The following is a 13,050-nucleotide window of genomic DNA, read 5'->3' as shown; positions in this document are numbered from 1 at the left end:
TGCATCCTTGTACAGAGCAAATATTCATAGCTCACTTTAAGAACGAATTTTAGTTCCGTTAATAGCCAGGAAGATGTGTTCCAGTAATGGATAAGCATGTTCCCCTTAGGTGTAAGTAGGAGGAGAAGCAAGTAGAGTGAATCTTCAAGATTCTAGAACAACACTTTGTAGGATACCGAATGGCCCCAAAGAACAATGGCATTTGTTCCAACTCAAACAGATGCCCATTGGTGACTCATGAAAGGTTGGTTGGTCATTCCCCTTGATTTGAAACAAACTTCTAGGGAACAGGGTTCGTTTCTTTTGAATGTGCTACACCACAATCGTTACACCGTAGTGTCTGATGGAAAGAACAGACAAAACCCTCCAACTACAGCATCAGCTTGACTCCAACTTGAAGAGAACTCCAAGCTTTCTATCACACTTTGATTACTGGTGTCCTCTCTCTGACATTGAAGAAAGGTAGAAAACAAACAAAACCAATCAACCAGAGGCAGAATCTTGGCTAACAGCCAGTGTGGAGATTCAGTGTGAAGGCTACTGTAGAGAGGCCTCCCTTATCAGACTTGGAGCTACGTGTTTGCTGCCCTTTGAGCTGCTAACTAAAAGCTTCTGGAAAAATATGCGAGTAGACATCCCATAATAATGCCAATACAAATATAATAGGGAAAGCTGATCCATGAACACCTTATTTGTCGAATTAAAAAAATTGACAGAATTAATGATACATTTTTCAGCTGCAACTCATTTAGAAGAGTTTGAATCTTGAACATTAAAAGGTTACAACTATACTCTTAATGTCTATTTGTAGGGGCAGGGGCTGCGATTGTTATTTGATTTTCAGACAATTGTTTTTAGATAAAAACTGTCCCTTTAAATTTTGTTAAAATCAATATATTTAAAACGGTTCACCTAGTGCTGGAAAAGTACGGCAGCTTCAGCATCCAACTCCAGAACAATTTCAGGAGTTATGTGTTCTTGAAAACTGTCCACCCAGCCAACAATGGATTAAGTCAGTGCCATAAATTCATTCATTAAAAATTTAATCTACTCTCGAATAGCCAAAGGAATATTGAAGAACAAAGCCAAAGTTGGTGGCATCACAATTCCGGACTTCAAGCTCTATTACAAAGCTGTCATCATCAAGACAGCATGGTACTGGCACAAAAACAGACACATAGATCAGTGGAACAGAATAGAGAGCCCAGAAATCGACCCTCAACTCTATGGTCAACTAATCTTCGACAAAGCAGGAAAGAATGTCCAATGGAAAAAAGACAGCCTCTTTAATAAATGGTGCTGGGAAAATTGGACAGCCACATGCAGAAAAATGAAATTGGACCACTTCCTTACACCACACACGAAAATAGACTCCAAATGGATGAAGGACCTCAATGTGAGAAAGGAATCCATCAAAATCCTTGAGGAGAATGCAGGCAGCAACCTCTTCGACCTCAGCCGTAGCAACATCTTCCTAGGAACAACGGCAAAGGCAAGGGAAGCAAGGGCAAAAATGAACTATTGGGATTTCATCAAGATCAAAAGCTTTTGCACAGCAAAGGAAACAGTTAACAAAACCAAAAGACAACTGACAGAATGGGAGAAGATATTTGCAAACGACATATCAGATAAAGGGCTAGTATCCAAAATCTATAAGGAACTTAGCAAACTCAACACCCAAAGAACAAACAATCCAATCAAGAAATGGGCAGAGGACATGAACAGACATTTCTGCAAAGAAGACATCCAGATGGCCAACAGACACATGAAAAAGTGCTCCACGTCACTCGGCATCAGGGAAATACAAATCAAAACCACAATGAGATATCACCTCACACCAGTCAGAATGGCTAAAATTAACAAGTCAGGAAATGACAGATGCTGGAGAGGATGTGGAGAAAGGGGAACCCTCCTCCACTGTTGGTGGGAATGCAAGCTGGTGCAACCACTCTGGAAAACAGCATGGAGGTTCCTCAAAATGTTGAAAATAGAACTACCCTATGACCCAGCAATTGCACTACTGGGTATTTACCCTAAAGATACAAACATAGTGATCCGAAGGGGCACGTGTACCCGAATGTTTATAGCAGCAATGTCTACAATAGCCAGACTATGGAAAGAACCTAGATGTCCATCAACAGATGAATGGATAAAGAAGATGTGGTATATATACACAATGGAATACTATGCAGCCATCAAAAGAAATGAAATCTTGCCATTTGCGACGACGTGGATGGAACTAGAGCGTATCATGCTTAGTGAAATAAGTCAATCGGAGAAAGACAACTATCATATGATCTCCCTGATATGAGGACATGGAGAAGCAACATGTGGGGGGTAGGGGGATAGGAGAAGAATAAATGAAACAAGATGGGATTGGGAGGGAGACAAACCATAAATGACTCTTAATCTCACAAAACAAACTGGGGGTTGCTGGAGGGAGGTGGGATTGGGAGAGGGGGAGCGGGCTATGGACATTGGGGAGGGGAGGCGAACCATAAGAGACTATGGACTCTGAAAAACAACCTGAGGGTTTTGAAGGGTCAGGGGTGGGAGGTTGGGGGAACAGGTGGTGGGTAATGGGGAGGGCACGTTTTGCATGGAGCACTGGGTGTTGTGCAAAAAGAATGAATACTGTTACGCTGAAAAAATAAATAAAATGGAAAAAAAAATTTAATCTACTGATTATTGGTATTACTGTAGTCTATTGATTATTGTTTTAATGGAAAGTAAAGGGGGAGAGGCCCCTGGGTGGCTCCAGGAGTCTGGACTCTTGACTTCCGCTCAGATCTTGATCTCAGGGTTGTGAGTTCAAGCCCTGTAGCAAGGCCAACGCTGCCCATCCAGCACAGGTTCTCTCAATGGTAACATTAACAGCAACAAAAAGGAAGTAACGGGAAAATGATATTCAAAATACCTTTATAACCAACTTTGCTGAAGTGTCCCATATTATTTTTTTTTCAACTGTTCCAATGGGACAGATTAAATTTTATTATAGCTTTGGAATGTTAAAATAATTCTGATAACATCCGTATCACAGGGCTTGGGGGAGGTAGGGATGATCCGGCAGAGCAAAGAAGAGTTTTAGGGCCATGGAACTCTTCTGTACGAGTGTCCCATATTATTAATTAATTAATGAATACATTACAAATACAAATAATACACAGGAGTATCCTGTATATGACCTATCAGTTAACTCAGGCTAAATAAGGAAACCCTTTTCTTATGTATGCTCATTGGAACATCAATAAAGGTTCTGATGTTGTAGGACTGGCTGTCTGTAGAGATAATGTCTGTTGGTTTAAATAGAACCAGAAGCTGTTTCTTCTGTGAAGGTGTTGCCCGAGGCTTCTGTCTTGCTCAGACTGCCCAGATTATCTGAATGTCCATAAAATCGAGAATGGTATGTCTTACCGATAAGCAATAATGGCATTATTAAATCAAGGCGCTCTTGGGTCAAACCTATGATTATATTGGACCAAGAAAATGTGACCATGATTTTAATTAGTGTTTTGGCTTAATAGCTGTTTCTCACTTGCAGAAATCAGAATAAGCGCATTCTTTTTTTTTTGTTTGTTTATTTATTTAAGATTTTGACAGAGAGAGAAAGAGATCACAAGTACGCAGAGAGAGAGGGGGAAGCAGGCTCCCTGCTGAGCAGAGAGCCTGATGCAGGGATTCATCCCAGGACCCTGAGATCATGACCTGAGCTGAAGGTAGAGGCTTAACCCACTGAGCCCCCAGGCGCCCCAGAATAAGTGCATTCCCGACCTGTGATAGCTACAACATGCAGCTGTAGTTAGCATTTCTCAGTTACAATATTTGCATTCACAGAGAAGTGACAGAGTGGGGAGAAACAACAAAACAAAACAAACACGTGCATGCACATGTTAAAATGTAGAGAATCACAGACTAATCCCATATCCAGCAGATCACACATCAATGACCAGATCATTCAGCTGCCAAGGCCTGGCCCATAAGATTAGGAAGCAGGGATTCTTGGGTAGTTACCCCAGGAAGGCACTTGAAAGGATTGTGAAGGGCCTGGATTCTAGTTGAAATTTTAACTTTTTGGGGCAATTTTGAGTTGTTTTGTATTGAAAGTCTCTCAAGGATATTTAAAAGAGCCTTCCAGAATAGTTTCATTTGTATCAAGCCCAAAGGCAAAAAGCGTTAAGAGCATTAGGATCATGGATAAAATTCAAGACTATCAATCAAAGTGCACTGTAAAATACAACAACCTATAAAAAGTGAAAAGCAAATAATTATTGAAAATTATGGGGGCGCCTGGGTGGCTCAGTCATAAGGCTTCTGCCTTTGGCTCAGGTCATGATCCCAGGGTCCTGGGATCGAGCCCCAGGTCAGGCTCCCTGCTCAGCAGGAAGCTTGCTTCTCCCTCTCCCACTTCCCTTGCTTGTGTTCTCTATTGCAGTCTCTCTCTCGCTCTCTCTCTCTGTCAAATAAATAAATAAAATCTTTTAAAAAAAGAAAACTATGTACATTTGTTTAAAGGTTAGTTCCAATAAAACCAGGTTCTAACCTCAACCCCAAAAGAAAAGAATCACAGAGATCTCCCAAGACAAGCTGTTCATTAATCAGTCAGGAAATACATGAGGATGTACCCAGTTCCACGAGGGAGGTAATTCTAATAGAAGCCTATCAAAAAGTCCAAACAAACAGACAAAATTTACTTATTTCAGGCTCTGGTTAGAAAGGATTCTGTGAACACTGTGAGGAATTAAAGCAAGATGACACTAATTTAATGAATATTCACTGAGCACTCGCTACATGTTGGGCTCTGAAGATACAAAATTAATTAAAACATAATCCTTGACCTCAAGGAGTTTGCAGCCTAGTGAGAAAGGCAGAATTATAAACCAAATATTTTTACTGGAGCATAGAGGAGGGAAGAACATGAACAAGTCACATTAATTTTCTGGATTTCGGTAATGAGAAATGAAATGTAACACGACATTCTGGCATGAGTAAGTGGGTGGACAGAGATGTCACTCACTGAAGAAGAAAGATGACAAGTTCAGTTCTGGGTAAAGTTCTGGAAACTAGCTTAAATGGAGGCGAGGAATTCAAAAAGTGGGGTGGGTGGGAGACGGGGGCTTGAGCATCACTAGCATGAATGGGATGACTGAAATAATGGAAATAGGTGATCTTTCCTAGTGAGTTTAAGAGGGTCAAGGACAGAACACTTCACAGCAGTTAGCGTATAGGACAGTAATTCCCAACCTTGGCTGTATGTTGGAATAGAGTGGGAAAATTTAGAAGATATTGAGGCCTGGGTCTCATCCGAAGAGACCTGATTTAACTGGTCTGGGAGAGGGTCTGGGCACTGGGATTTTACAAAGTTACCCAAGTCATTCTAATATGGAGCCAGGATTTAGAACTACTCATCTATGGGATGGTACAGGAAAAGTAACAGAAAGATGGTATTTGGGATGCCAAAGGAGGGGTCTTCCAGAAACACGAACCTGCCAACCACATTGAAAATTACAGAAAGGCTGATAACGTAGAGACTAAAATGTTTCTGATACAAATAATGACTGATGAGATTAGGAAGGCCCATTCCAGTAGGGCGGGGGATGTCAGAGCCAGTGCTACAAACTCAGTGTATGCGGGTGGGGCAGAAATCAATCCAGCGCAATGAATTCTAAACATGCTTTCAAGAAGTTTGGCTGTGAAGGGAAGAGAGAGGCCATAGCTAAGAGATAAGCACATTGGAGAAGGGCTTTTTTTTTTTTTCATGATTTTTAAAGATTTCATTATTTATCTAGACTGAGGGACGGCACTAGCAGAGAGAGGAGTAGAGAGAGACAGACAAAGCCAGAGACAGAGAATGAGAAAGAAGAGAAGGAATGAATACTTGGTGGACCAGATCCTGGGGTAGAAGAAAGCTTTGCAAACACAGATAAAATCTTATATTTTTGTCCCCCCCCAACTTTTTGGGGGCCCAAGAAATGTCAAGATCTAAATGTTTTCTTTTGCTACTAGTGTTTTCACAATGCAATTCTAAAGCAAACACTCAATAAACCTATTTTGAATTGAAGGAGGTTTATGTCCCTCTAATATATCTCAAAATTAAATAAAAACTTTGGTTCTAATCTGTAAGCACAAAACAATTTCATATTATTAAAGGGAGCCCAATGACATACGAAATGATATAAAATACGACCGCTTCTCTTAGACCTGATAAAATAGTTCAAATAATTTCAATACTACAGCTTTGTCAAATGCAATTCAAGTGAGTCCCTGATTTTTGAAGCTGAATCATAAATTACATGTTGTACCCTGACAAAATTGCCATTTCGTGGCATTTGCATCAAACCCATTATCTTGTGTTCTGTTGCCTGGTTACCGGAATTCTGAAGTTTAATGCATTTTAGATGGATATTTAAATTTCATACAGAATTTCAGCTATGCAGTCTACAGAAAGAAGAACAGTTGGACACATCTGCTTCCTTAAATTTTCAAAGGAAACTTCTATGTTTACACGGGCTCAGACCTGCTAGGTTTTCTGGCAGGGTACATTCATTTTCAATGGAGGACATTCAATATTACACTTTGAGACACAACAAAATTATACTTGTTTTCTGGTTTTGTTTTTGTTTTTTACTACGGGCACAAAGAAAAGAAAATCTTTCCTTTGCCTATCTGTTTAAGGCTGGAAAACTGTGAAGTTCTGCTTCATTGGTAGAATTCTGCATATAACACATACACAGGCATGCCTCTCTATAGGGGCTTGACTTACCTGTTCCCAGGTGAACACGTGTTGATTGAAATAATACTGAATTTGTTCATTTGCAATATTAATGCACAGCTGCTCAAAGGAATTTTTTTTGAAATTTTCAAAGCCAAATATATCCAGAATGCCGATGCTCAGCTCATCACCATTCCCACTGGAAAATGAAAGAGGCAGGATTTTGAGTTCTTACTTACTTTCTCAAGAGGGAATGTATAGCGGGGTATCTTCAAGGATACTTTTGTGATTTAGCTAAGAAACTACTACCAAGATGAAGTGTGAAAATTTCTCCAATGAATATAAAGTAGGTAGCATTAATTGTAATATGTAAAAGATACACGATTTGCCTTGTACTACAGACACAGCTCCTTCACTTTCTCCTGGAGGTTCATGGGGGTAAAATCATAGCCCTAAGTCATGAATCATAGGGAAAACCTGGCCAGCACTCCAAACACAGCAAAAATATGTTCAGTAAAAATTATAGCAGAAAAGCAAAAATTCTGTGTAAGAGTATCTTTAGTCTTCCACTTTAGGACAATTAAAACATGTTGCTAAAAATATTTACCTCTTTTAAAGAATCAATATTTACTTTTGAGTTATTCATTCATAATTATTTAATATAGAATAAACAGTAACCTGGAGAAAGATATAAATACATTTGGATTATTTTATAATCAAATACTTTAAAATGCAATTAAATATTATTTTATTATTTTTTAAAAAGATTTTATTTATCTGAGAGAGAGAGCATGAGCAGGGGGAGGGGCCAGACTCTCTGCTGAGCGGGGAGCCAGACCTGGGGCAATCCTAGGACTCCAGGATCTTGACTACAGCCAAAGGCAGATGCTTAACTGACTGAGCCACCCAGGCGCCCTAAATAACTATTTTATAATTAAATATTCCAAATGCATGCTTTTCCTTTTCCTCCATAATAATTAATTCCTCTCTGTTCATTAAAAGTTAGATACTTGGTCAAAAGTTTACCCCTCCCCCAAGAAATATAAGCATTGCAAAGTTACTTTCATGTCAATTTAAAAAGGAGAGAATAGCAGTGCCTGGGTGGCTCAGCGGGTTGAGCGTCAGACTCTTGGTTTCAGCTCAGGTCTTGATTTCACGGTCATGAGTTCAAACCCAGTGTGGAGCCTACTTGAAAAAAAAATTGAGAGAGTACAAACATCTCTCTGTACTCACTATTTATGTAACCTAGGTTAACTCTTGGTGCTGTGTGAGGAAGTGATTTGGAAATGACTGCCGTCAGCTGCACGCTGAGAAGTGAAGTATATTCTCTGTATTTGGAAGAACTGACTGAACTTAGAATGCAAAGTTCCAGAACCCTGTGATGGGATCTACAAACGGAAAGTACTACGGAAAATTCCTATTTATGAAGAGTGAGTATACATTTTTGCTGGTTTAGTCGAAATTATCATTCTTTAAAAAAACTGTTGTCCCCCAGGATCCCACTGAGATAGATATTTAACTTGTCTAATAATGTGTTAGAACCAGGAGGACCTTGGAGTTGACCTTGTTCAGGGATTTTTTTTTTTTAAAGATTTTATTTATTTATTTGACAGAGATCACAAGCAGGCAGAGAGGCAGGCAGAGAGAGGAGGAAGCAGGCTCCCTCCCTGCTGAGCAGAGAGCCCGATGTGGGGCTCGATCCCAGGATCCTGGGATCATGACCTGACCCGAAGGCAGAGGCTTTAACCCACTGAGCCACCCAGGCGCCCCTTGTTCAGGGATTCTTAAACTGGGATCTGCTAATGGCCATCAAGGGTCTAGAGTCACAATCACGTGCCATATTTTGGTGGGTAGGTGTCCATTTTGTATTTTGGAGTGAAGAATGTAGTTTTCAAGAGATTCTTAAAAGGCTCCAGGTTACCTGCCAACAATTAAGACCACTGACTTGTCATTCCACGCCTTTGCTGAACACGGTGAAGAAGACAGATGCACAGAAAGGTGGTGACTTGCCCAGGGCTGCGCAATAAGTTAGCGGCAGAGCCTGGCAAAGAATGCAGGCTCTTCGAAATCTTAAATGTAAATCTTTCCAGATTGAGCTAAACTATTTGAATAGTCTTATTTTGGTTTCTTAAACATTCTGTAAAAAAATTTAAAAATCTAAGATTTGGATAGCTTCCTTTATTGTAGGGAAAGGAAAGTGACTAAGGTGGGACTAGGCTCTAGCTGAATTTTCAGCGGATCGCCTGCTTGGGTCGTACTCTTCTGGGTACCACTGAGGGGCCAGACGTGCAGATAGTAACTAACACAATGAGGCTGTTTGTGGAATATACCGATACTAAAAATTCTCGAATGTTTCCATTTTCATCTGAAAGTGTGGCATCCTACAGATGGCTACACATGAACATACAAACTATCTTGACCGTTAAATCCAATGGGCAAATTGGATTTGATTTGCAGACCCAGTCAGATAGGCTACAGGGAGGCAAGAAGCAGTTCCAAGGGATCCAGAGTTGAAAACATGGAGGAATAATGGACACTCTCTGAGGCGTTTTGGATAATATTATGGTGTGGTATGTATTTTAGCGGAAAAATGAGAGTGAGTTACTCATCTGAAATGTGTATAAAATGGTCTTTTATGCTTAGCAAGCAAATGTGGGCAAGGTAACTTAAGGTCGACGGCTATCTTATTTTTTTGTATACAGATTTCTACAGATTGTATAATTTGTGGCAGAACAAAGTTTTAGGTGTAAATGTAGGAACTTACATCTACGCGCAACTCCTGGTAGGTACACAGACAGCATTCAGTTAATGGTGGCTGTGATTCTTTATTTCTAAGATGAGGGCATAGACTTATGGTCAAATAACATTATTGTTCATATATGGGTTCTATCATTTACTATTTATTTAGAGTGTATCTGAACCAAATTTCATTACAGGTTATAAGACCTACCCTTACAGGGTTATGGTGACAGTTAAAATATAAAGTTTTCCTTTGTCTTCAAGATTTAATATGATCCCTTAGAACAAAGAAAACATGAAAAAAATCCTGCTAAAATGGCATTTCATGCAAGTATCAAACGGTTTATACTTCACAATACATCCTCTTATTAAAAGAACATATACATGGTAAGATGTCACATGAATAATTCACTATTATATTTGCTCATGTTGCTACTATTTTATGTTCCAGCACTTTAAAAATTTTATAGCTATTTAGCCCAATAAAGTGCTACTAGGAAATAAAGCAGATCTATTGAAAGAGAACTTTAATAATGACACAGTAACAATTAGGAACATCCTCGGAAGGACCCCTATACAAATCTGTAAATTAGAAAATAGATCCACATCACCTGACATTTGGGGAAAAAATGTCTCCACAGGAATTTTACCTTAGTGAGGCGCCATGCTTCAGCAAGCTGTTGATATGATTGACTATCCAACTAAAGAGCCGCCCATATAAAGTTTTCGCCATGGCATCCCGGACGTCAGTGGCTTTTTCTACGGTATTGGGTCGTATGATGGTTTCTCCTCTGGTGACCACACAGTGGGAGGTGAGAGCTTCTTGGAGCTCATCTGCCTGAATGCAAAGCAGAGAAGCAGCTGGAAGGAAGAAACAGAGATGCTGTTAGAAAAAGTCACGGCCATGCAGTCACTTCCCATAGAATGAAAATGTCTCAGTTTACCTTCTTCCGATGACATGAAATAAATATGGGAAGATTTCATAATGTAAAAATAAGTTCCTATACAGTAGCTGTCCTAGGTCTTCTCGATCATTTTTCTCTACTTGACTGGTCAAATGTAGGCTGCCGTATAATACAGCACAACCCAGACCGAACTGGCTGACAGAGGGGAAAACACTCGCACCAGCTAGTGGTTGTTTATGTAATGCCAAACACAATTTCACCGAATTATGCTAAATAATGTAAAATTTAAATTATTCATTTAAATAAAGAATAGATTTGGAATAATTTCGATACCCATCATTACATACATATTTTTAAAATGCAGAAATTAATTGGAAGACTACTTAGACTTCAGGGATAAACCCAAACAAATGTATTTTATGTAACTTCTGCAATATTTAACCAAAAAAGCATAAACCTTATCTTGACATACATATATATATATATTTAATCATACTACTTTTCATACATTTTAATTACTGAAGTTTGTTAAAATGTGACGCCTGGAACATTTATTTATATTTAATGATAAATATCACAGGGAATTTTAAATAAATACTATTTAAATTCAGTGGAGAAAACTCATTTTTGAATATAGTAAACATCTTTAACCCAAACTATTACATAACAGACTATTTTTTAAAATCAGTGGATCTCCTTTTAAATTATTTTCAACATTTTGAACTTACTTTTAGCATTTGGGACAAGCTATTTCGTGGCTATGTGGCTAGGATCATTGAACCTTACTTAAATAATTTTTTTTTTTTCAGGGATGCCTGGGTGGCTCAGTTGGTTAAGTATCTGGCATCAGCTAGGGTCATGAGCCCAGGGTCCTGGGATCGAGTACTGCATTGAGTTCCTTGCTCTGTGGACAGCCTGCTTTTTTCTCTGCCTGCCATTCCCCCTGCTTGTGTACTCTCTCTCTCTGACAAATAAATGAAATTTAAAAATCTTAAAAAAATTGAAAAAAATCTTTTTTTTTCAAATTGTGGAAGTAACACAAAGTCACTGCAGAAATCTTACCTTTGAAGTTAACATTCTGCATTTTTTTCCTGTAAGCATGTTTATTGCTGTTATCCTGCACATACATTTCATCTTAATAAAATATCTTAAGCATTTCTCATTTTGTTAAGTATTACTTATAAACAATTTAATTTGCTATGTAATATTCTGCTCTATATCAAAATATATAAATGATTTTTTTTTAAAGATTTTATTTATTTACTTTGACAGAGAGAGATCACAAGTAGGCAGAGAGGCAGGCAGAGAGAGTGAGAGGGAAGCAAGCTCCCTGCCGAGCAGAGAGCCCGATGCGGGACTCGATCCCAGGACCCCGAGATCATAAACCGAGCCAAAGGCAGTGGCTTAAACCACCGAGCCATGCAGGCGCCCCTATATAAATGATTTTTAAGTTGTTGGCTGTTTAGGTCATTTCCATATGTTCATAATTATAAAGAAGGCTGGGATAAATATTTGGGGCACGAAACTGTGTTCTTATATTATTGTCTTAGCATAAAGTGCCTAAGTTCAACAACTCGTCCAGAGTATACAAACATATTTAAGCCTTTTGATATATACTATTTAGCTGCTCTTCAGAAACTCTCAACCAATTACATTATTATCATCCAAGTGAAAAACCAATAATTTCAATGCAATTTCACGGACACCACAGATTATTATTTTTGAAAATGATCAATTTGATAGGAAAAAATGCCTTTGTTTTTCAATTTGTTTTTGACTGACTCCTAGTGAAGCTAAATACTTTCTTCTCTTCATATTTTTATTAGTGATTTGTGGTTTTATTTTATAAACAGCCTTTTGTCATTGATATATTGGTCTTTTCCTAATCAGCTTAAAAGAGTTCTTTATTGCTCACGCATGTTGCTTATATATGTGTTGGAAATATTTTCTCTCATTTTTCACTTGTATTGTAATTTCATTCATTTTTCTTTGTTAGTATGAAAGAGTTTTTAATTTTTAAGTAGTCCAATATCCATTAAAAAATTCTTTCTGCTTTTCTTTTCTGCACATAAAATCCTTCAAATCTTTTCTCATCTCAGAATTATATAAATGTACTTTGTCTTGTACTTTTATGATTTTCTGCATTTAAATTGATAAAGGTTTGGAATTTATTTTGGTATATGGTATATGACAAGAATTCAGACTCTTCTCCCAAATGGCTAGCCAGTTTACTGTCCCTACAGCACTGATTCCCTAGTAATTTTGTGATGCCATTTCCAGCAATTCTACGTGGACCTATTTCTGAACAGAGTCTCTCATTGATTAATATGTCTGCTTCTATTCCTACATTGTTCATTCACTTGATGTGTATTTATTGAGTGTCTACTATATGCCAAGCATTCTACCTGGGAATATATTACTAAGTATAATACCTTATAAGACAGACTTCTAGTTTTGATCATCTCTATCCAGAAGGAATGGGAGACTAATCAAGAAATTTAAGTGGGAAGATAGAAGGAGAAGAGGGAGAGGAAGTAGAAGGAGGGGAAGAGGGACACCGAGAGAACCCGCTGCTACATGCACTCAGTGGTTTCTGAATGATTGTGGAGAATGGCCTGGAAAAGTTCAAGAGGTGATGTAGAAGGGACAATTGGGAGGTCCCTTAGCTCAGCTGAGAGGTGATGTTGTCTTCAGTGA

The 13,050-nt window shown here is 38.6% G+C and overlaps 1 protein-coding gene across 1 annotated transcript in view; it reads right to left on the bottom strand.

Moving 5' to 3' along the window:
* The window catches only part of MYO3A (myosin IIIA), a 230,683-nt gene that overhangs the window by 88,029 nt on the left and 129,604 nt on the right, over window positions 1-13,050 (bottom strand). Inside the window, exons 17-18 of the mRNA XM_046012977.1 lie at window positions 10,099-10,309; window positions 6,761-6,908 (exon numbers count right to left, since the gene is read on the bottom strand). Of these exons, the coding sequence (XP_045868933.1) occupies window positions 6,761-6,908; window positions 10,099-10,309 (359 nt within the window). The remainder of the gene's footprint in view (window positions 1-6,760; window positions 6,909-10,098; window positions 10,310-13,050) is intronic.

This window comes from Meles meles, chromosome 7, assembly GCF_922984935.1.
Source record: "Meles meles chromosome 7, mMelMel3.1 paternal haplotype, whole genome shotgun sequence".
NCBI lineage: Eukaryota > Metazoa > Chordata > Mammalia > Carnivora > Mustelidae > Meles > Meles meles.
This window is presented reverse-complemented; position numbering and strand designations above follow the sequence as displayed.